Source organism: Vanacampus margaritifer, chromosome 5, assembly GCF_051991255.1.
Source record: "Vanacampus margaritifer isolate UIUO_Vmar chromosome 5, RoL_Vmar_1.0, whole genome shotgun sequence".
In the NCBI taxonomy this organism is placed as follows: domain Eukaryota; kingdom Metazoa; phylum Chordata; class Actinopteri; order Syngnathiformes; family Syngnathidae; genus Vanacampus; species Vanacampus margaritifer.
Window position 1 is genome coordinate 26,442,444 of NC_135436.1, and position 23,824 is coordinate 26,466,267.

At 41.8% G+C, this 23,824-nt stretch overlaps 3 protein-coding genes across 10 annotated transcripts in view; 1 reads left to right on the forward strand and 2 right to left on the reverse strand.

Moving 5' to 3' along the window:
- Nucleotides 1–2,580: 2,580 nt before the first annotated feature.
- On the reverse strand, nucleotides 2,581–7,088 carry LOC144051826 (THAP domain-containing protein 5-like). Of its 2 annotated transcripts, none has more exons than XM_077565303.1 (5): nucleotides 6,380–7,088; nucleotides 5,538–5,658; nucleotides 4,634–5,184; nucleotides 4,224–4,410; nucleotides 2,581–2,904 (listed from the first exon to the last, which is right to left on the reverse strand). In XM_077565303.1, the coding sequence occupies exons 1-5, from the start codon at nucleotides 6,451–6,453 to the stop codon at nucleotides 2,788–2,790; spliced, it is 1,050 nt and encodes a 349-aa protein (XP_077421429.1). In that variant the 5' UTR covers nucleotides 6,454–7,088; the 3' UTR covers nucleotides 2,581–2,787. The 2 variants fall into 2 exon arrangements, with proteins under 2 accessions (XP_077421429.1, XP_077421427.1); XM_077565301.1 differs by having other exon boundaries at nucleotides 5,475–5,658.
- A 139-nt stretch (nucleotides 7,089–7,227) lies between these two features.
- ppp5c (protein phosphatase 5, catalytic subunit) lies at nucleotides 7,228–15,382 on the reverse strand. The gene is made up of 14 exons (XM_077565291.1): nucleotides 15,273–15,382; nucleotides 14,711–14,814; nucleotides 13,433–13,674; nucleotides 12,896–13,043; nucleotides 12,125–12,246; nucleotides 11,986–12,051; nucleotides 11,780–11,878; nucleotides 11,135–11,240; nucleotides 10,920–11,062; nucleotides 10,554–10,641; nucleotides 10,208–10,248; nucleotides 9,939–10,117; nucleotides 9,775–9,856; nucleotides 7,228–8,953 (listed from the first exon to the last, which is right to left on the reverse strand). The coding sequence occupies exons 2-14, from the start codon at nucleotides 14,805–14,807 to the stop codon at nucleotides 8,891–8,893; spliced, it is 1,476 nt and encodes a 491-aa protein (XP_077421417.1). The 5' UTR covers nucleotides 14,808–14,814; nucleotides 15,273–15,382; the 3' UTR covers nucleotides 7,228–8,890.
- The window catches only part of LOC144051824 (cyclin-dependent kinase-like 1), a 37,694-nt gene continuing 28,623 nt past the window's right edge, over nucleotides 14,754–23,824 (forward strand). For 3 of the 7 annotated variants that reach the window (XM_077565293.1, XM_077565296.1, XM_077565295.1), the window contains exons 1-3: nucleotides 14,832–15,033; nucleotides 15,892–16,000; nucleotides 20,465–20,926. In XM_077565293.1, coding sequence (XP_077421419.1) covers nucleotides 20,913–20,926 — 14 coding nt within the window. In that variant the 5' untranslated portion in view covers nucleotides 14,832–15,033; nucleotides 15,892–16,000; nucleotides 20,465–20,912. The other 4 variants (XM_077565299.1, XM_077565297.1, XM_077565294.1 and 1 more) reach the window with 3 other exon arrangements.

Below are 23,824 nucleotides of genomic sequence, written 5' to 3' on the forward strand. Positions count from 1 at the left end.
TGATAGGCAAGTGTGTCAAGTTACGGTTGTGTATCGCGTCGCCGCCGCCGACAAAGACTCAGTGTGACGTAGTCAAGGTAATTAAAGCGCCGACGTCGGCCTGACACAGCCATGAAAATAAATAAATAATTGAAATAATGATGCCATTTCTGTAGAAATCAATCAGTGGGAAAACGTGGAAGTAGGAGGTCAAAATGTTATAATAAACAGTTTTTTTTTTTAAATAAAAAAAAGTCTTAATTTGGGAGTTGTATTGTACAAATGTGAGAATTTCTTTGTTCTCTACTTGTCCGGAATGAGTTGAACAGCTTCAAGTTGGACAGATGCCAAAATGTAAAATGCATCAAATTGAGAATGTTTACAAAAATGTGGTACGATTATTCATTTCAATGGGATTCATTTCAGGGGAAATGTGGAATTGTGGGGAAACGTGGAACGGTTTGAATCCGTTGAAAAAATGTGCAAGGAAAATAAGGATATAAACAAAAAGCATCAGAACAATAAAAATAAAGAATTTCCGGCCAGAAAATTAAACATTAGTATCTTGTTATCCTTTTTTTATTGAATCGTACCTACATAGCTGGCGAGAGGATAAAGCCAAAAGTGAAACAACGGGACCAGTCTGCACGCAAACATGACATAGCGTGTTTAATTTCCTGTCCTTTAGTCTTGTGTATTTTGTGTTGCCGTGTGATCCACTGACTCGAGTCCGAGCCCCAGGCGTGTTTAACCAGCGTTGAGCTAATCATTGACTCTCACCGCACCAAATACAAAACCGTTGGGAATTAATTGTAGCGGCGCAGTTCAATTACACTTAAGCGTTATATCTGCTGTTTTATTTTTGTCATCTTATCCACATTGCGTTTCTATGTACAAACCGCGAGTGTGTGTTTGTGTGTGTGTGCGTGCGTTCTACTTATTTAAGACGAGGGTTCTGGTCACGTTAGGCTGCCTCTGGCTAACAAGTGGTCACGTGACCGAAACTGGGGAATGCGGAGGGCCGAGAGGTTGCCTGGCACCTGAAGTTGGAATGAAAATGCCCCCCCCCCCCCGCCCCCCCTCTCGCCCCCCCCCCCCAACTGCCAGTGAAAATACACAAGCGCACTGTCTTTTCACGGAGACCCAATAAAGTGCTCATCTGCAACAGCAAGACGGCATTTGTCCTTTTAACAATGCAAACACTGCTGTTAAAATCTTCCAGCAAGACTTTGGCAGGCAACAAGAAATTACCTAGATGGGACCAAATACAGGCATTCTAAAAGGCAAAAAAAATATAAAAAAAAAAAAAATCAGTCCAACGCGACACAAACAAATCACACTATTGAACGATTTACAAAACACAAAAAAATCTGGCCATCTAGCTAGACCAGGAAAAAAAAAATCCATTCAAAATTCACATTGACACACACGAGAGAACTAAAGCCAAAAAAGAAAAAGAAAATAATATTTACAGCAGCTATATTGGGGGGGAGGGGGCGGTGATATTATCGACAGTATAGACAAGCGTCTCCACACTAAAACCATCAGACTGTTTTTTTCCACTCTGCTCAACCATCACTCCCCATGAAATCACAAGGCGGGACGGTAACTTCTATCAGAATGATGAGATATGAATTAGCTCACGATCATTTACCAAGTAATGAACGGCAACCTGCCACCGTACATCTGCACTTTATTAAAATGGAATCCCCTAGCGTAAGACAAAATTTAGTAAAAGCACTTTTATTTTTTTCAGAGGATTTTAGCCTATTGTAACAGAACCAATATGGCAGATGAATTGGTCAATTCTATAATTTCAGGGTGGTATCAAGTCCTTATGTCCCTTCTGAAGGCCTGAGCGCCCGTCACGTAAGACGATTGCAACAAGTAAAAATCCAATTCTTGACGAGACATGCGTTTAACGGCAAAAACTAACGTACGTTTGAACAAATACAAATAGGGACGCTCGAGTGCAGACAAAGTAGGGAGGACAGAACGCAGTGTGTTGACTGTCGGGTCAGATTGTACCGGCAACCTTTACGCGCATCCATGCGTGTGTGTGTGTGTGTGTGTGGTGTCTGGGTGTGTTCTGGTCTGGTGGAACGTTAGGCCCATTAGCTCTGTGCTGCAGAGGCAGATGTGAGTTAATGCCTGCTGATAAAAGCTTTAGGACAGATTAAAAGAGGCATACAAATCCCTCCCTTAAATTCCAGCAGTGAGAACAGATAACAGCCCAGCGCCGCGACGCTCGGGTCGGGACGGAAGCTGGACGGGAGACCAGGTTCTTGGGTTAAAAGGAAGGAAGAAAAAAAAAAAAAAAAAAAAAAAGCAGCTGGCCCTCTGTGACCTTGGAGAGGAGCCACTGGTGGATATGAACAAATATGTTCACACTGCTGACATTTAGTTGGCAAAACAAGCAGTAAAGGTATTTGCTGCCCACTAGTGGTCACGCAGATATCAGCAGTCTACACAATCTTAGGGTCATCGAGGGTTTTTGAAATCCAGAAATTTTACTGGTACCAATAGATCTGAATTTTAACTGCTGTTTTATGTGGAACTAATAGAGTAGAAATGTAACAAAATGAGAACACAACCAGCAAGTACATCAATGAAAGTTAGTTTTAATTGACAAAGACAAAAAGAGGTTGCAGGAAAATAAGAGTGAAAACCTTAAAAAAAAAAAACAACAACAAAAAAAGCATACACATTGAGAACAGTCTCCCGATATCATCCGTAGTTGTGCAAATCAGTGATTCATGTTTTCATTACTGAGAAAAAAAAAAAACTTGTGGCACTTAAATGTGACCTTCACAGTTTCTCCTCGCCGTCGCTGAGAGTGTAGAAATACGCTGCGTCGTCCTCCCCGTAGATGATGGCCACCGTCTCGCCAGTGTTGCACACGCTAGCGCTGCTTTGGACGTACGCCTGAAAGAGTCAGCAGAATATAAAATATACACAGCTGTACAGCACCATCTTGTGAAAGACAGAATGTGAGAGAGTGTGTGAGAGACAGGGTATGTTTGAGATATGTGTGTCTATGAGCAAGTTTGCCTGTGTGCGTTTGAGAGAGAGACTGTGGTTGTGAGAGGAATGAGAGTGAATTATGAGAATTAATCTGTGAAAGACAGTAGTGAGAGTGAAAGTGTGAGAGCATGGTAGAGATAGTGGTGAGAGTAAATTATGAAATGGAATGTTCAACAGTAAATGTGTGAGAGTTAATGTGTCAGACACAGCGTGAGTTTCAGCGTGAATGAGAGTGAAGGTGTGGGATAATTTGTGCGCAATAGTTGTGGGAGTGACTGTGAGAGATTTTGTCTGAGTGAAATAGTGAGAGATGTGAGAGATAGTGTGTGTGAGAGTAAATTCTAAAAATTCATGTTTGACAGTAAATGTGTGAGAATGAATGCGTGAGACTGAGTTACAGTGCGAATGAGAGTGAAGGTGTGGGATAGAATCTGAGAGTGCCGTGAGAGATTTTATCTGAGTAAAATAGTGAGATATGTGAGAGTGAACATGTGAGAGGATGGGAGAGATAGTGTGTGTGAGAGTAAATTGTGAAAATGAATGTTTAATAGTAAACGCGTGAGAGTGAATGTGGGAGACTGAGTTACAGTGCAAATGAGAGTGATTGTGAGAGATTTTGTCTGAGTGAAATAGTGAGAGATGTGAGAGGATGGGAGAGATAGTGTGTGTGAGAGTAAATTCTAAAAATTCATGTTTGACAGTAAATGTGTGATAGTGAATGTGTGAGACTGAGTTACAGTGCGAATGAGAGTGAAGGTGTGGGATAGGATGTGAGAGTGACTGTGAGAGATTTTATCTGAGTAAAATAGTGAGATATGTGAGAGTGAATATGTGAGAGGATGGGAGAGATAGTGTGTGTGAGAGTAAATGAAAAAAAATCATGTTTGACAGTAAATGTGTGAGAGTGAAGGCGTGAGACTGAGTTACAGTGCGAATGAGATTGAAGGTGTGGGATAGGATGTGAGAGTGACCGTGAGAGATTTTATCTGAGTAAAATAGTGATACGTGAGAGTGAACATGTGAGATGATGGGAGAGATAGTGTGTGAGAGTAAATTGTGAAAATTAATGTTTAATAGTAAACGTGTGAGAGTGAATGTGGGAGACTGAGTTACAGTGCAAATGAGAGTGACTGTGAGAGATTTTGTCTGAGTGAAAAAGTGAGAGTGAATGCGTGTGAGTAAATATGTGACAGTGAACGTGTGAGAGTAAGTGTCCTCACCCTTTCCAGGAGCTGTAGTCGTTCTTCAGTCATGAGATTTTTCTGCCTGAGCTGACTGACGGCGTTCTCCAGGTCCAGCAGTCTGTCCAGGTTGCGCCGGTGCCTCTGCTGCAGAACCTTCACCTTCTTCTGCAGCTCGGACACGACCGCCTCCAGCTGCTCCTTGCTCAGACGGTGCTTGTGGTAGCTGCAAGTAGGAAAGTCATCTCAATCAATCACTTCCTATTGCTTTATATCTGGAGCAATTATCTCTCTCTCATAGTCATTTTCAAATTCATTCATAATAATCTCACTCCCTCATTCGCACACAGACTTTCACACGCACAATCATGTGTACATTTCAGTTCTGCTGAGAAATCCTAGCCTGCACTGGCTGAAAAAAACAACAACAACAAACCCTCATATCTCACCAGTGCTCCTCCAGTTGGTGGTCCCAGCTACCTGCGTCATCATCATCATCATCATCATCATCCTGCAGGTCGTAGCCTCCATCCACCTCAAGTGGGAGGGGCATCGAAAGTGGCGTGGGCGCATGTTTGGACACAATAGGCACCGTGGACACGATGGGTTCGGGGCTTAGAGCGGATGATAGCACCGTGTCCGACGAGACCAGCAGGTGGCCGGGTAGAACGTCCGATATGGACTCCACGTAGGCGATGACCTGAGTTTGGCACGGGTCGCCCTCGGAAATCTCTTGAACCGCAAGTCTATGAGCGGGGGTGAGAAAGGCGCCCGCCAGCTCCTCTTGGCCATCGGCGGGCAGCAGAAACACCTCGCCTTGGCTGTGCCCATCCACTGGCTGCATTAAGGGAGCTATGGTCGCTAGCGTAGGTGGGTACGGGAGGTTAGCGGCCGCGTTAGACCCGCCCACCGCAGCCCACTGGCTGGGGTCCTCCACCAAGACGGCTTCCATGCGAAGCACTTTGGCTTTTCCATCATTGTCATCCATCACTTTGCGTTTCTACAAAGATGCGGAAAACTGTTTGTAGGTGGAACTAGTGGATTAGAAAAGTAACAAATGCTTGTGGGTGGATGGAACCAGCAAGATTAGAAACTAAATGGAGGTGAGATAGGAATTAGTAGATTACAAAACATAACTAAAACCAGTGCATCAGAGAGGATAGTGGTTGTAAATGGAACTACTAGATTAGAAAAGTAAATGGAGCTTGTTGATGGTATACTGTCCGTAGATTAGAAATGACTCAAAAATTGTATTACATCCGTGTTGGGTGCGTTTTGTTTTCGCGTTACCTCGACCCCCCGGAAAATGGTAGGCACGGCGTCACTCTCCAGGTAACGAATCCCCCAGCGTACCTTGAAGCATGACGACGCAAAGTGCTCGTGGCAGATGTACTGGTGTCGAGACGGCGTCCAGTTGTCCCGGCCGATGTTTCTCAGCCACAGCTGCAGCCGCTCGGGATCCTGCAGCGGGAACCTGGGACCAAGTGCAAGATGTGGAACAGGTGGATTAGGAGTCAAATGGACATTGGATGGGAACAAGGGGAAGCATTGGATTAAAAATGTAACAAATGGTTGTATATGGACCCAGAAGATTATTTTGGGGGGCAGATGTTCAACTAGTAGATGAGAAATGTTAATTTATGCATGGAACTGGTAAATTAGAAATATAACACAAGTTGTAATTGGAACTAGTAGGTCAGAAAGATAACAAAAGGAGTTAATAAAAGGCTGTTTATGTAATTGATATATTAGAAATGAAACCTAGAAAAATAGTAGATTAGAAATTAATTCCAGGTACTATTTAGAAAAATTAGAAATGTAAGAAAAATATGGATATGGGCCAGAGACAGAAGATTAGAAATTAAATAAGACAAAAATGTTAACATGGATTCGAAATGTGTGGCTATTTCGTTCGGTTATCCTTCACTCCAGAAGTAACACGTCACTTAATAAAAAAATGACTGTATAGTGACTCGAAATTACTCCAGTCTCAAAGGTCAAAAAGCAGGAGGCGTAAAAATCATCAAGTGGGCTTTAGAAATAACAACCGTCCATGTTTTGCTTAGCAATAAATGTGTGAAACAGACAAGTTAATAGCAGTTTGAATTTAAAACAAGAAGACGAAAAAGACGCGCGGTCACCCAGACGACCGTAAACGACTACTGGTCACGCGACGTTTATCCAAGATACCTTACTTGTAAAAGCTTTTTCGGTCGCTGCCGCTCGTCGAGTCATTCTTACAGTTTGGCACCGAACAATATTTGGGCATGTTGCCGGGCCTTCTCGTCGTCGTCGGGTCAGCTTTATCTGCGCGTCCAGGCAGGTTGACAACAAGGTGAAACTCGTGCAGTGTTGACAACGCGGTGCGTATATGTGACGACACATTGCCGCGACCAGATCAGCTGCTTGGCGACGTCATATACCAGCAACTGACACCGTAGCGTTAATACAAAATTTGGCGCCAAAGGTTTCTCCGCACCTCCTTGTATTTTCGCCATCTTTATTTTATACTTCATATATAAAGTTGTTTTTTGTCTGGATAATAATGCTAGTCTTCCAATTATTGAAGCTATTTTTTTTTTAAGAATGACTGTCCTGTATTCTTGTTATACGTTTTATGGACAATTCTGAACATCCGGACATTTATGATATTTCCACAACGAATCTCCGTGGTGAAAACAAACGGCGTATTGTACTACATAACTTTTGCCTGTGGCTAGCATACAAACTCATGCCTAAAAGTTGTTGTGCAGTTGGATGTTCCAAGTACCATAACATGAAGGAAACTAGATTATTATACCATGTTTTTCCAATGAACCCTGAAAATTGGCGAACATTTGTAAAAGCAGAAAACTAAATTTAAAATGTGTATTTTCTTCCTGCTTGGATGTAAAAATTTTCTAATTTCCCCCCATCGGATGAATAAAATATCTATTGTACTTTGTTACCAAGTAGTTTTTCCATCAGGCCAGTTACATGTACTTAGGTATTTTTTGGACTTTGACACCCTACATTTGAAAACACATTAAGACTGCTATATGGATACGCACATTTATAAAATCTCTGGACAGATTTTTTTAATTGATTTTTTTTCTCCAAACGTTACATGTAATCTCAATAAATGATACATTATATATACATACACATCAGTGTATTTCTTCAGCTAAAAAGGAGAGGGTCATCAGACCATGCGGCTGTGCGTTTTCAAGACATTACATTTTGGACGTTTATTTTTGTGTGTGTGTTTTACTGGTGTAATCCACAATTCCAGGTGACGTCAGGTGTTTGGGTCCAGAGAGTGGTGGGCAGTGTGCAAGCTGCCGGGTAAAATGACGGAGGGGCGGAAGGGGAGCAGCAGTATCTTCCTCCGAAAGAAGAAGCAGTGCAAATTAAACATTGACCACAACCGTTCTAGCTAACACGTCACAAATGGCAAACAGCACCTCGGTGTGAACCCAGAGTCAGTCTCTCTTTTCGAGCTGGGATCATAACGTGTACAGAGATCTCGCAAACCTGAAAAGTAATACAACGTGAAAAATATGACGTACTGTTAAGAAACACTGATAGAAATGCCGCTCTGGAACCATCTTGGCTGTGTGCATGTGCTAAACTTTTCCGGTGCTTTTCCATTAGCCCGGTTCCACGGCGAGATGGGCTTTCGTTGCCCAGAGTGGTTGCTTTTCCATTAAACATTTTTTTGGGGCTTTCAGAACCATCTCGGTGGTTCTAAAACACAGACTAGACTGTCTGAGGCTGTGTCATCGCTGTCACGCCATCATCTGATTGGCCGACAGCGCTGCCCATTTTCGAGGATTACATAAGGGAGACAAAGCCACCCGCTGGTCGTTGCCAAAGTTATAAAATATAGTATATAGAATAAAGATAATTGTTCGAACCATATTTACAACTGCACATGTACTAATTGACAAAATATTGTACCTTGGGGCAAAAAAAAAAAAAAAATTAAATAAGGTCTTCAACAGCAGAGCTGGGTCCGCTCCGATCGCCGCGGAGTGAGGACGAGGGTCGTTGACCCTGAGAGGCGGCCGAATGAATGAGAGAGCTCTCCATGGCGGCGAGCGTTTACAATATTACATTCATGGTGTGAATTTGTAAATACGCTGTTGTTGTGAAGGACAATACTGTATATATTGTATTTTGGTCTTGATGGCAACCGGCTCTGTCTCACTGGCTTAAACCCGGAAATGTATTCATTTATTTAAACCTCTATGTGAACGCATCTGTGCATTCGAGACCCTGATCCCATCCCAACCTCTCCCACTTTTTGTTCCGCACCTGTTTTAATGGAAAAGCAACTGAGTGTGTGTGGTGGTGTGATGCTGTCTGGGGCTAATGGAAAAGCAGAATTTGAGAGTCGCTCCTGGCTGAAACCTTGACTATCATTCCATTACAGATCTTTGGTACAGACCAGATAGGTGATCCATTTAAAACAGTTCAAACAAAAACTTAAGAGACACATCCGGGATTCTGAGTGTTGAATTTGTGTACGAGGCGAGCTAAACGGTGGAAGTGTTTTCCAGTTTGAAAAGTGGTAACCGTGTGGACCAGGCGAGGGTGTCTAAGGGATCGCCCTCAGAAAGTGAGGGGGAGCGGGATCCCTTAGGCCCAAGTGGGAGACGGGGAGCACTGAAGGGAGTCACGTGTGACGCTTCCGGTGGCCTCGGCGGACCCACTCTGTCCGGGGTCTACATCATTCCCAGCTGCATTAGCGTGTTGGCATACGCCATGGGCTTGACATTCGGATGAGGCTGGAAGACAAAGTGAGGAAGAGGTCAACCGTAAGAAACCAATGCAATTAACTCTTTGACTGCCAGACGTTTTCAGAAAAGGGATGCCGTGGGTGCCAGCCGATTTAAGCATTTTGACTGATCTTTCAAGGTCCACAGAAAATTATGTGTTTGGACTATGGAAACACACATACTACCAAATGAAAGATTGGACTCTCATCTTTCATCAGAAAAAAAAAGTTTGTTTCTACCTTATTCCGTTTTTGAGTAATCAACAATAGAAAATGGTTAGTTTCACCTCTGTTTTGAAACAAACGTCTTTGGCACTCCTCCATAGGATTTTACTAAACGTTATTTAACGTTTTTGGCAGTCAAAGAGTTAATAATTACTTTGATTGGCAAAGTGAGGTCCCACGAGCATTAGCTTGGAGGCCCACAAAAATCTGCTGTAGCAATACCACATTTTATAATGTGATAAATGTCCTTCCATCTGCCCTAAGACTTGTCATTTTATTTAACTTTGGTTTTCTGAATGGTTGGCTCAGCAAATTTTTGGACCTGCATCCTTACAATTTTATTTTATTAAAATTTTTTCCAGGGTGAAAAAAGAAGAAGAGAAAAGAAGAGAAGAGAAAAAAAAAAGGGGGGGGAGAAAAAAATGTTCATGCACCCTGTAAAAAAGTAATATCTTGTTTGAAGATTAAAGGCATCTGGGTGCTTGGTTCACAGCGGTCCTGACAAATGAGGTCACAAAGCCCCTAAAACGACCTCATTTCACCACGGCAAGAAAAAAAATGAAAGCAGTTTTCACCCTATAGAGTGTGAATCTGCATGATACTGACCACAGCAGTGAACTGGTGGAACTCTGGCTTGAGATCGGATCCCCTGAGGTGTATAAAAGCTCCTTTGTTTCCCATCTGGTCACTGGGGAACGACAGAAGGCCAATGTTAAGGGCTGGCGGCGCTCAGGCGTCAAAAAAAAAAAAACGGGTCGAGGGGTCCTCACCAGTAGTTGGGCGCCGAGAACACGGTGATACACTTTCCTGAGTGAGTGACCTCGTAGCCGTCCGCCTTGACTTCGTGACTCCGGATGATGAAGTCCAGCTTGTTCTGATCGAGGAAGCGCTCCGTCACGTCGGGCCCGAACTGGCAGCTCACGCCTCGCTTGCTGATCGATCGGCCGCTCTGCAGCAACAAGACACACGTTCACTCTTTCATGACGTCATCTAAGGACCAGGTTAAAAGAGGCATGTGAGGTTTTAGGGCGCCGCTGACCTGAGGCTGGGGGTCGGACCACAGGAGGTCACACATGGGGCCTGTGAGATGGACACAGAAAGAAGATGCTGAGAAATACACATCAACACACACATGCTCACGTCACCCCCTCACCCGATATATATACTATACACAATTAATCAAATTAGAATTGACATTGTAATTTAGTAGAATGAAACTTTAACCAAAAATGATCTATATTGATTTATAGTCTCTAAATAAGAAGCTGAGTCCACATGTTTACATATCATTTTATGCACTAATTTACGTTTAGTTGAGTTTTAATTACAATTAAAATTGCTTTTCAAAATTGTTTAGCTCTATTACACACACACACTGGCTGTACCCGAGTCTGGAGGTTGTCTGTTTCTTTCTATCTTCCGGAGGTCCTCCAGCGTGACGCCATCTTCGCTGAAGAGCCCACCGTGCATCACCTGGCGCACAACAAAATCATATCCTGGCTGTTACCGCTTACAAGAAATTAAATATGTTACTGACAAAATACCAGACTTTAGCATAGCGTGTTTTGCTAACTTAAAAATTGTTCAAATCCTCAGAAATTCTGCCTCTCAAGAGGAAATATTATTTTTATCCTTTTAGTCCTCCAAAAAGGCAAACACTTAAAACATCTTCTTTTACTTAATCAATGACCAACAATGATCAAAGTCGCAAAATCTGTCAATGTCAATTTCCACATTGCAGCTCTGCCTACCAGTATTTTGCTGTTGATGCACTGCGCGAGCGGCAGCCACTGGAAGACCTCGCTGAACAGCTGGAACATCTGTGCCGTGTACTTCGCCTTCACCTCGCCCTCAAAGCCGTACATCTGATTCATATTGTCCGTCTCGTGGTTGCCTGCGGGTCGGCCATCTTAGTAGGTTAACGCCGAAAATGGGCCGGCGCGTGCGCTTCCGCTACGACGCTCACCTCGAAGCAGATGAAAGTTGTCGGGGAAGAGCAGCTTGAAGCCAAACAAGGTGAGGATGACCTCCACGGAGAAAGAGCCACGGTCCACAAAGTCGCCATTAAACAGCTGAGTTTTAGCTCAGTTAAGAACGTTCATTAGTTTCGTGACGTACTTGTAACTCAAAACAATGGTATCGCAAATCATCTTTCCCCACTGAAATAAATGTAAAATGCCATTAATTTGCTCAAGCCAAAAAAAAGTGCATTTGTTACTGTAAACAACTCAGTATGATACTCTAATATTAGTAATTTTTCATAAAGGTTAAATAATATATGCCTGAGAGTATATATTATCTGTCTACATGTTCTGGTGAACCATTTTTATCTTTTGATTAAAGAGTTGTAAAATACTGACTAATGCTAACCGTTAGCTTGTCAATGGAATTTGCCCATTTATGTTAGCACAAAGCTAGCAGACTGCTCTAAAGCCAACAGTTTGCTTGTTTTAACTACGTTAACATGTAATCCTCAATTCTATTTCGGCCCTTCTGACCGCCATTTGGTAAACGTCATCTGGGAGCGGCATACGAACACGATAATGTTCAGAATGCAACCACCTCGTTCTCGAACCAGGAAGAACCCACATTCAGAGACAAAAAAGGATACGTAAGGGTTGCACACCGACGGAAGGCCATTCAACTCGAAAATGTTGAGCAGATCGTAATACTGCCCGTGCGTGTCGCCACAAATGGTTATTTTTTCTGCCTATTGGGAAAAACACATCACATTTATTGAGAGCATAAACAAAAGTACAAATGAAGGATTTTGTTGGTGGTAGATTAAGAAAACGAGAAAAAAAAAGTTATCCTCACGTCTTGTAATGTGACTTCAACGAGACTTGGTAGTTTGGAGAAAAGATCTTTCACTTGCACTAAAATCTGCAAAAAGACAACAGTTCTTTCCACATCTGCTCGTTTCGCTCAGCGCTTCTCAATGCGGGCGACTTCTTACCTGATACGCGCACTTTCTGTGCAGTTTCTTCTGCTCTTTAAACCAGTCCATCATTTCCTCCATGAACTTCAGGCTGACCTTGCCTTCCTCCAGTTTGGGGCCCGTGTAGTCGTCCTCGATCACTGCGGCATTAGGGCGGCATCATTTCAGAGCGAACGTGACGTAATGCTTCAGAATCTGCACATTAACCTTCAAAAATCTATGCTAAGTTATCAACTTGAGTTTCTTGCTTGTGTTAGTTTGTGGGCACGACATTTGCCTTTGTGACAGTTTGTGTGCATCATAGTTATAAGTATCTTGGCAATTACGAGGTCTTCATAGGCAATAATAAATGTATTTGTTTTTATGCTTTTTGTTACGCTATTGAGCAAGGGTGTAGGAGGTGTGCACCAAATCTGTCAGTATGTTGAAGGGCGAGTGTGGCTAATGTGTGTCTGATCCCAGCCGTCCTAATCAGCCGGAGAATGTAATTTCTCATGACAATAAATGCCGTTACGTGTCAGTCCAGCAGTTTTGGCCACTACGTGGAGCTCTGACTCTGATATTTGGGAGAATAAAATTCTGATAGCCGATTAATAAAAATATGATACATGAACTGCAGGCAGAACATTTGACAATACCCGAGTACTTTAGTGTATAATTCTCCAACAGAGAGAAAAATCATAAAGGGAAGAAGGGATGCACAAATACTGTTGGAGGGGGTCTAAGAATAGAAATTAAATGAAATAATGTACATGATTGCTGGCAGCAACTGTATTTGATCCCACTTACTCATGCTTTCTATGTCCAGAGAGTCGACGACTGACTTTTTGATCTCGTCGCTGGCGATGGCTCTCTCGAAGGCCTTCTGCTTGACAATCTTATTACATTCCTGGTACTTCATTTTGGCGTCCTTGTCGTTCGGTCGAACGCGCACTACCTGTCGTCACACAACACACATTAAAAAGCAGCTCTTGTTTTGATTTTTATTACAGTATTCCCCCAAAATAGGGAAGAACCTTTGTGTTAAAAACGGTGAGCAATCGACACCTCTAAAATTTTGACCGCTAAACAGAATTATGCTGTTACTGTCAAACTGAATTGCTTTATTTTAGTCAGATTTTATTAGTCAAGGTCTTTCTTCAAAGAGATTGCAGAGGGCCTCAAGCGGATTACTTGCATTACTCTTAATATGCCAACGGAAGGCATGACACCGACATGCGCACGCTTGACACTGTGGCATCACACCAGGATTAGCAAATAATCCCTCTTTCAAAGCGTGAAGATTAGCTGCGTGTGGATGATTCCCCTTCTCAAGCCCCGCCTTACCGTCTCATAGTCCTTGAGTGCAGCTTTGAATTTGCCCAGCGCCATGTTGGAGGTGGCCCGGCGGTAATAGCCTTTGATGTAGTTCTTGTCAATATCCAGCGCCTTGGTCGCATCTGCCAAGGCGTAGCCGTAGCACTCAGTGCGCAGGTACGCCAGGCTGCGGTTGCTGTAGTAGATTGCATTGGACGGATTGAGCTCCAAGGCCTCCGAGTAGTACTTGATTGCATTTTCGTAGTCTTTATCTGCAAAACATAGATGCATAGTAGAGTGCGAAATGTATTTAGTTAATACAAATAATGTATATTTGTTGATCTATTGATGCCAGCGATGTAAAGGGACAGTCAAAACAATTAAATGCTCTTCTTCTAGATGGCAGAAGGTTGAATTAACGTGTGTAATGTGTATGCACCCATTACCATTCATATAACAGAGCAGCTTTGTTCAATTAAACAGGCCCAGATTTCAAATTATGTAATTTATTTGATGGATGGATGGATGGATCAAGGTATACAGTAAACAAGCATTTTGTTGTCGCCATCTTCGGAGAACTCTGTTGAAGTGAGTTGAGGAATATATATATGATTAATAAGATATAATTAGATTTTTTAAAATTTTCAATTCACGAGTTAAAGAATGACTTTATCCCATTGTTAAACGTTTATTTTAATATTTTGACTTTATCTTAAAAATGCAACTTTATTCTCGTAACATTAAGACGACTCGACGAGACAAATGTACTGTATTCAACTGCTGACCGATTGTATTTGGGGTGCATAGCATGGTAGTTATGTTTAACTGGCATTGGGTAAAGAATATATTTAAATGTGGCCAGCTCAATAATAAAGTATGGGCAACAAGGGGATGCAGTTGGCGTTGATCGCCGTTGATCACATGACGCTTCCGTTGAATAACGGAATATTCCAGCAATTTCTAGGCACGCCAAGTAACGTCAATTGATTTGAATATCTTGCAGAACTATCGATCAGGGTAGCTAGCGAATCGGGACCAAAGTGACTGTGAAGTGAACTTGACTTACGCGGCACAATGACTCACGCGGTTTTTAAGACGTCGTTAGCTGGAGCTAGCCGCTTTCAAGAATCCAATGAATGGGCTTCACGCGTTAGCATGTCTCACTAGCCTAGCTTCACATTGACGTGGGACTGCCATCGGGGCCGTTTAAAAGGCAACATTTCTTTCCCCAAGGCGAACGGCGGAGACACTCTCGTCTGCGTTGGGTCGCCGACGCGAGTCGCCAACTTGACAGTGTTGCCAGCTTACCTTTAAAGTATTTATTGGCCTTCTCCTTGAGTAGCTCGGCATCGTTTACTCCATCCGCCATCTTCTCCACGCTGCCGTATTCCGACGCGTGCGCCATTGACGGTCTGTCGCAAAAGTCGCAAAGTTGTGACATGAATTTTTCTTGCTCGAGCCGAACGAACTTTTTTTTCTTCTGAAACGTATTTCTTTCTTTAAAGAAGACAAGATATATACGAATCTACCGTTTACTTAACTAAAATCTAAGTAAAATTAGTGAATGTGTTCGTTAACATTGCCTAGAACACAAAACACCAAGGTATGACATAAAAAAGGGCGCCGCACAGGTAAAGACTAGTTTTTATTATTGTCATATTATTTTTAAACAAATTTAGATGGATTGAATCTAAAACCGTAAGTTGTCGGTATTGTCTAATGGTATTTCGCGTTATTAACCAGCAGGGAGCACTACTGACATGGACACTTATCATTACTTCACTCCACTGTCGTAACTCCAAAAGGAAACAGAATGAATGTGTTAGTTACGTTGCCTAGAACACAAAATTAGAAAACAAACGCCTCATACCACACCACCAAACGTCCGTCCGTCCGTCCGTCTTCTTCCGCTTATCCGGGGTCGGGTCGCGGGGGCAGCAGCTTTAGCAGGGAAGCCCACACCACCAAACGTATCACTGATATATACAATACAGTATACTGTCGGAAATAATAAGGATTTACTCAGTGTGGACTCTTGGCCTGTTAAGTTGAACACAAACTTATTAAGCTGTTCTGTTATGTTGTATGCAATTGTAGCTTTTGCCATCTTGTGTGGAAGAGCATTTTACTGTTTTGCTTGTACGCTGTCACTACATCCCTGGCATAGAAAGATGACCCAAGATACATGAATAAATCCTGATTTTATAACCAATTAAGTCTAATTGGATAATAAAACAGTGGTTGGAAATCACAAAACCAAACGTAGTAGACACTAGACAACATTCTATATGTGAATATGCTCGGAGTCAACCACATTGTGAAATGTTTGCTCTAACCATATCATTTGCTAACATTACTAATTTGGAGGAAATTTATGGCTTGAAGTGCTGTGAAATGACGTATTAAAAACAACAAAAAAACAAGTCTGAGAACAACAACAAAAATATGTACTTCTTCACACATAACTTTTTCTTTTGGTCTTCTTCCAGGTGCCTCCAGGGTTGAGAATGTTGTTCGGGAAGTTTCCTTCCATCTGAGCGCAGCAGGTGGCCTCTAGCCTCCACAGATGTCGGAGTGATGGGGACAAACAAAGCGCAGGTGCGCATCTACACAAATACATACACAGTAACACGCATACAATATTTATAAAAAGTTAGCGATATTTAACTTTAGAGTGACATGTCAGGATGAACCTAAAATGCACCTTAACCTTTACAGGTGAATTTTTGTTGAAACTTTTGAATACACGCTCAATTGTTTCAGTATTTTATTTAATTTTTTTCCATGAATTGCTGTTCTATTTAAAAGTAATAGCAAGTTGTGCTGAAAGTACTTGGACATTTGCATTTAAAGTAAGGATAGACTGATTATCAGCCAGGTTGATTATTAATAAACTTGAAGACCTTTCTACAAAGAGTTGGAGTTTGTATATATTTTTTTAACTTCTATATTTTCCCTTTTACTGGAGATTAATATCGGCTCCAAATATCGGTTATCAGCCTACTTGACTACTAAAAAGCAGTATCCATATTGGGCCCGGAAAAAACATCGGTCTCTGTTCAAAAAGTAGAAGGTCAAATGAAGTTCACCTCTTAAGAATTTTAGTGCATTGTAGGTTCATCCTGAAATGTCACCAGAACGGCCACTGGCCAGTATCCCTAACGTCGTGTTTGCGCGCACATAAAATGCCATCTGACGCACTGTCGCCTTAAAATAAGTCGTTTGCCAAAAACATAACGCAACCTGGGACAAAAAAGGCTCGCTTTTCTACGCCAGAACTCCAGTGGACAGACTAATGAGTATGGCGCCCGGGAAGAAAAAGGCGACTTTTGATTTAAAAGTTTGTGGCTTTCTTCGTTAATGAGGAGACTATGAGAAGTTTCATAAATTACTATGACATGGAGGAGTATGTATGACCCGGTCGGCTCTCCTGGCTCTGACTCACTAAGCACATCCCGGAGTCAAGAGTAAGAGGCCCAGCAGCCAGGTGAGTCACTCCCGGTGACCCCCCGGTGAACACTTACTAACCCCACAGTGTGAGTTCACTAACTTTCCCCTAAGCCAGAAGACAGATGACTCGTGTCTCCCTCCGAGTCATATAACCAGAGGTGGTGAAAGTACTCTCACTCTGTACTTAAGTAAGGTAAAAAAAAAAACGTACATACATAAAAATTATATTTCAGTGAAATCTCGATTTAATGGACTCATGAATTCATTTAGTAAATTGAGTTTCATGATCGGTCAAGGGTCAAATTAAACAATTAAGTCAAGGTACCACTGTGTTTGTTATTTCCCACCCCCGCATACAGTGTAACATGCCTCCTGTCTGTTTTACTAGTAGGTGGGAAAAAAATAGACTAAGGTGGGCCAGGAGCTGACGTGAGCGCCTCACGCGAGAGTAAACGCAGACAGTGAGTGGGAGAGACGGTGTGGGAGGGAATCTGGCAAGCCGGGTAGCAGAGGAGGATGATTGCTGTCCTCTCGGGCGCTCGATGCTCCAGCACGAAGCCTCTGGGGGGTCCTGAGAAAGTTAAACAAACATAAAGGGAGCAAGCCAACACAGAGACAGATGAAGGTCGCCGGGAATGTGAGTGACATTCCTGGGCCGCGGGCCAGTGAAGGATGATGAGGCCTTTAGATTGAGGGCGGTCTACATTACATTCACTATTTATTATTGTGGAGCACGGAAAACCACAGACAAATCGTGTTTTCTCTTAAATCCCCTGGGGCTGTTTTTCAGAGGCTTCCTCTCCCGAGCTGAAAGATAAGATGAGTTTTCCAAAGTTTACATACTTTAGGGATCCCAACTTATCTTATCGCTGGTTATGCAATCTTAAATACTTGATCCGTCAGCGGTTATCAGCACTTGCGTGTTACACTTCTTGTTTTTTTGTTTTTCAAACAAAACAACTTTCTCACCGAAACATTCAAAATATGTGGTACTTATATAAACCATTGCCACTGAACTTTCCCTAGTTCATGGCGAATTCACTTTAGTAACCTAAGTTGTTATTTAGCAGGTTAATCAGTTAATTTAAAATATACAGTTAGTTAGGCTCCAGCGCCCCCCGAGACCCTTGTGAGGACAAGCGGTTAAGAAAATGGATGGATGGATGGATATACAGGTAGTAGGGGTGTGCCAAAAAATCGATTCTCATTTAGTACGATTCAGAATCGATTGTAAATGTCCCAAAATCGATTATTTAAATTTTATACTGTCTTGCCCTTGTTTGTGTGTGCCTTTATTGGGAGCGCTGTTTATGTTGTACACGATTTGGCCATTATGGGCAGTGTGGTTCCGCGTGTTCTGATGCACTGTTAAGTTGTAGCTACATTAGAGAGTAGAAGGAAAAAGTCACGATCATGTGATGGCAATAAAAGTTGTTGTTGTTTTTGCAGCGTAGGAGGAGCATATGCCGGTGAGTAATATTAAGATGCTTCTCTGTATACATTCCTGAAACGTTTTGTATAAATAGCCGTTTTTTTGATACGAGTGATAAGTGATAAAAGTGCCGCGAGTAGCGCGCTAATTAGCGTTAGCGAGGCAGATGCATGTCATTTATCTACTATAGCAACTTTGGATAGCATGGGATGATGGGACATTGAGAACATTGGGAAGTTAGCCTTAAATTCAATTTGAAATGGAATTTAACAGTCTTGACTTTATCTTGCTAAGTTGTAGGAACTCTTTAAGGGTGAGCCAGGAGGAAAGACCGCTTTAAAGAAATCAGAATTGGAATCGTTTCACACTTAATGAAAGAAGCTGGAGTGCAGTGTGCCTATTGGAAAGTATAAACGGCTTAAGTTACACATCTGCGGTAAAGTAAACATAATTAGCTAATTGAATATAGCTTAGCTAGTTAGCCGTGTATTTGTTTTATACCACACCATTTTGGAGACTGAAAATTCACACGTTTGAAAGAATGTGTCAAAGTGGGAGTTTTTTTAATTTGAAAAAAAAAAAGAACTGCATGTCAGAGAAAGTTAAGGAAGTTTATGATTAATATTTTCACAATTTAGGAAGTGTGTCATTTCCTTTCTAGTGTTCTAGACACAATGTTGACTCAGGAACAGTTCATCAGTCATTTTTCTGGAAATCCCATCTCACCACCATGGGTACCAAATAATGAACGGAATACCGACCTAACTTTTTAATTATGTCAGCTATTATTGTTGAGTCTTCTTTCCCTCGTCCTTGTCTCCCCTTTGATCAAATAGGTCACCAGTGAGAGCTCAGCTTCAGCAGTATGCAGGGGTCGCACTTTAAATGTAAACCATGTGTTTTTTCCTCCAGTGGGCTGGACTTTCGAAACTAAATTTAACATAAATTAGGAAGAGCGTTTATCGTTTCTTGCACCACCCTTCCTTGTGTGCTATTTCCCCGCTCTATCTTGCCGGGCTCAGACTTTGGGTTCCTGGAGAAGTCTGCATTTTTAGGTCCCTTTTGAGTCATAAATGAATCCATCTAGCCAACCTCCTGTTGATCAGTAAATCAACATCCTGAAGTGACACATTGCACGCTGAGCCACAGGGGAGGCAGAGCACGGAAATTTCGTGTAAGAGGAAAAAGAAATGTGGCACATTACCTGCCCAAGGAGTCTGCTGCTGCCTTTTTTTTTTTTTAACCTTTCCACATTAAATGTTGTTTTTTAAACCAGTTGAAGAAAGGATCAGCTTATGTCGCTCTCAGTCTTTATGGGGGGGATGTTGTAAGTAATAAGAAGGATAATTAAAGATGGAGCAAGCACCAATTTAAATATATCGTTTTTTTTACAGCGGGGTTGTACAAAAAAAAAGTATTGTTTTTAAGGTTATGTTTCGGTTCACATGGCGTACAAATTAAATTCTAAAAACAATAAAATATTCCAAAAATAAGTAACGTAAAATATAGGTACCAATATGGAGGGCAGTGTTTTATATATATAAGACACTTAAATGTAATTTCAAACTAATTTACATCATTACTCTTATTAATAAAAGGTTTGCCGATTGATCATTTTGAAAAGTCATACTTTACTTTTAAAATAGGCGAAATTGTGAATATGCGGGGGATGACCGTAATCCCTTTAACACAGCCGCCGTCCCGCTTCTTTTTACGCTTCTGATACATACCTGTGAAGAGGGCACGTTTGCATATCGACTTTGAACTCCCCGCATTGTGTTTCAATGCTGTTCGTACAGAACAGAGATCCGGGGGAAAAAGTGTAAGAATCTAGGCCGTGTGAAAGGGGTTTATGAGTCACAACCAGCACCCCCGCTTGTCACAGAGTGGCCTTGTTAAAAGAAAGGTAGAAAACGGCGGATAATTAAAACAAATAAAAAGTAATTGCTCAGGGAAGTGAAAGCGGCCCAGATTCCTCATAAATTAAATTAGGATGGAAAACAATCCGAATGAGCTCAGCTGCAAGCCCGAGCTTGTGGTTATTAGCATAATCAACCACTTTATATTTCCAACCCTTTTTATTTTACATTTGCTTTTTAGTGTGTCTATGTCATCTCTCAGGATTTTTTTCCCCCTCCCCTCATCTCTTCCTCTCTTCCTTCCCGGTCACATTCCCACAGACCTCGTGCCACTCCTCTGCTCCGTCTCGTTCTCATCGCGAGCTTTACGTCTGTGCACGAGGACACATCATCTGATGCACGCCCCAAACAGGAAATGAGAAACTGAAGCAACAACTACGCATGAGAATAGAACATATATGTGAGAAGACGCTTGTTTTTTTTTTCCAAGCGGGATTAAAGAAAGGAAGCATATGAACCTATCATCAAAATTCTAGGTTGTTCTCCCAACCCACTTAACTGTGGATTTTGAGCAAATTGGGTTACTTTTACTCAAGATTGAGTTCATTATTTTTGACCCAGCAGAGTGGGTTGAAGATTTGAATTTGGATCATCTGAAAAGCTGAAGCTGGTTGCCGTTTTTTGTACTCAAGTTGAAGTATTGTAACATTCTATTCTTAGGTCCCAAGAAGGGTTGTTTGTGTCAGGAAGGGCATCCGGTGTAAAAACGATGTCAAACATTATGTGAGTGACTCGCTGTGGTGACCCCTAACAGCAGAAATAAACTTTTTCTTCTTCTTCTTCTTCTTAGAATATGTTTGCTGATAAAATTTGTATTATTTTTAACATTAACCCATTTCATGATTTTTTTTTATTTATTGTGCATTTATAACAGATATAAAATTTGTGATTAATCGATTAATTACAATTAAAAAAGTGTAATCATCTCACGCCCCTAATTTTTTTTACAATCTTTTCTTTCTTTTTTTAAATTAGGGGCATTAGGCGATTACAATTTTTAATTGTAATTAATCACATGACTTCACTAGTTAACTCAAGATTAATCACAAATTTTTTATCTGTTCTAAATGTACAATACATTTTTTTTCTATGTTTTCATACTCTTGTTAACAAAAGTGGGAAAAAATGCGAAACTAATCATTTTTTACGTCTATAGCCGTCAATGGCAGTGAATGAGTTAACATGACATCAAATTTTAAATGGAGTGACTGATTAATATTGCATTTGTAGAATATGAATTAAGCAGCAAAATCTATACATTTTTAATCCATCTCAGGAGGCGGCCATTTTGCCACTTGCTTTCGAGTTAAAATGACATCACAGTAACTCAGGGCAGTTCAGCTTGCGAACATCACATGACCAAACTCAAAAAACAGGTGAACCCTGATTGGTCGTTACCTGAACCCTGAGCAACTGTGTGGCAAAATGGCCGCCCTGTGAGATGGATTAAAATCGGTTGATTTTGATGCTTAATTAAAGGGGACATAATACATATTATAGTAAAAAAAAACTGGATTAGCTTCTTCCTTAAAGCCTCAATCATTATTAACAGTTGTTTTAATGAGGACTCATAAACACTGTGAGCGAAAAGCTCAAAAGCTTCGCTGATGATCATTGTGACACATTTAAGAGTTTCTTGCATCCGTCACCATGGAGCCGTACTTTTTGCGAGGAGCTGTTGAAACAGCTCACTTGGAGTCAGACAGGGCGGTTGTGTGTTTGCTTGCCACCACGCTGCATAGTCGTACCAAAGTGCCAGACGGCGACCAGTTAGCAGCAGAGCTCATAAAACAAGCGAGAATACCCCAGGATTACCGTTCAAAGCGACGTTGGCGCGCCGGCGGGTCCTCCAGCAAAGCTTTCATCCGCCCGTGCGGTCGGCGTTTTCGCACCGGGGGCGACGGCGTGTTGTTGTAGTGCGTTTGTTTTACTCCCATTGGACTTGAGCATTGCACACATGGTTCTAAGCTTTCCCACAGAGAGGACCCCCATTATCAAGAGTGAGTCAAGGGGTGTGGTTCCACAACACTATAATATCGTTTTTTTGTTTTTTTACTACAAGTCACAGTTTGTTTTCATAATTTGGCTGGTTCTCCGACTTATACGCAGATGCAGCTTGTATATATTAAAATGAGAGCTTACACTGACAACTAAAATCCCTGTTCCCTAATCTTGTTGACTTGGAAAAGCCCTGTGACGACTAAGTGAGATATGCTCCAGATACTTTAATTGGACCAAAGCTAGTTAAGATAGGGAAGAGTAATTAGTTTGAGGATATTTAGTATATTGGCTTTATTGGCACATCGGTTCACATATGCATGCGCTTGAAATTAAGAATTAAAAATAGCCATGTTTGTATGCCATGTGTATACCAGCTGTGACGCTCAAATTCAGCTTCTGAAAATATCCAGTTTCACACTGACAAACCATTCAGGATGTTGTGGTGGGGGGGTGTTTCCTCTTCCTGTTGCTGTTACTGTTGGACTTTCCTGTCAGTTAGTATTAACTACTAATAGAGCTTTGGGCGCCTTCCAGACCCTCCTTAAAGATACTTCTTCTTTTTTTCCCCTTAATCTCCAGTGAGTTTGATTCCTCCCAGAGCAGTATTAGATCACATCCTGTACACTTGGGTGGCCAGCATGAAGATGAGAGAGCAGGTAAATGAGTAGGACACGTGTGCATCAGATGCAACGTGATTGTCTTCTTGTTCATCTCAAATGCATCTCTTCAAGGAGGTTGCTGAAGCTAGTGGGGGGGGGGGGGGGTGAAATGAGCTGTTTGTTGTTTGTTGTGCATGTGGTTTCCAAGGACCAATGTAATGTTCAATAAACTGCTTTCAATTCACTGCTCTGCTAAGGCCCCAAGATAAGTGGTGATTAAAGTATGGCCCGCGGGCCACCTAAGGCCCGATCCGTTCTTTAATCCAGCCCACACATTTACATTGCCAAAGAGTCCTGTGACATGCGTTGGTTTAATTGAGCATTTTTTTTCCCCCTCAAAATTGCTTAAATAAAATGTGTTTGAGGCTACAGCTATTTCTTGTAAGTTTCATGCGTATATTCAGTACATACATGTGAGGTGCAGCTATTATTTTTGTCCACTTGGAGTTGCCATCCTCATGTTCTACACTGTAGGATCTATGAAATTGAATGTGTGTGTGTGTGTACCTTTAAAGGGCGGGCCTGGCCTATTGAGTGATGTGGAAGTGAATGAATAAGGATGTACAGTTAGCCGGATGTTAACTAGCTTTAGTGGTAGCCACTGTGAGTGTAGAGCGACGGCGTCCGTTGAGGTCATCGGCAGGTCATCTTAGAATGTGCATGTGTTGTAGTTGTTTTACGGTTAGGGTTAGTAAATAATGCTTTAATAATTCAAAACATAATTACCAACATGTACAGCGAAATGCCATGGGAATTTTTAAAGCCTATTTTTGAGAAGAAGAAAAAAACTTGTGTGACAATAACAAATTTGTATAGTTTTAGGGAAGTTTATCATGTCCATCAGGAAGACTCTTGGTGATCTCTCACAAGCGGGGGAATCTGCGTGAAATGATGTGGACTAGTTTTCATCAGATACCACTGCTGACTGTGTAGACTAAACTGTGGCCACTCCCCCCGTTTA

What these genes read in the sequence shown, in the direction of transcription:
- LOC144051826 (XM_077565301.1), bottom strand. Translation starts at nt 6,453, where the DNA reads ATGCCCAAATATTGTTCGGTGCCAAACTGTAAGAATGACTCGACGAGC. An exon ending in GACCGAAAAAGCTTTTACAA is followed by an intron (nt 5,659 to 6,379) that starts GTAAGGTATCTT and finishes ACTTGGTCCCAG; the next exon opens with GTTCCCGCTGCAGGATCCCG. An exon ending in CACCAACTGGAGGAGCACTG is followed by an intron (nt 4,411 to 4,633) that starts GTGAGATATGAG and finishes TCCTACTTGCAG; the next exon opens with CTACCACAAGCACCGTCTGA.
- ppp5c (XM_077565291.1), bottom strand. Translation starts at nt 14,807, where the DNA reads ATGGCGCACGCGTCGGAATACGGCAGCGTGGAGAAGATGGCGGATGGA. An exon ending in ACAGAAAGTGCGCGTATCAG is followed by an intron (nt 12,052 to 12,124) that starts GTAAGAAGTCGC and finishes GTCTTTTTGCAG; the next exon opens with ATTTTAGTGCAAGTGAAAGA. An exon ending in GCATCAACAGCAAAATACTG is followed by an intron (nt 10,642 to 10,919) that starts GTAGGCAGAGCT and finishes GTTGTGCGCCAG; the next exon opens with GTGATGCACGGTGGGCTCTT.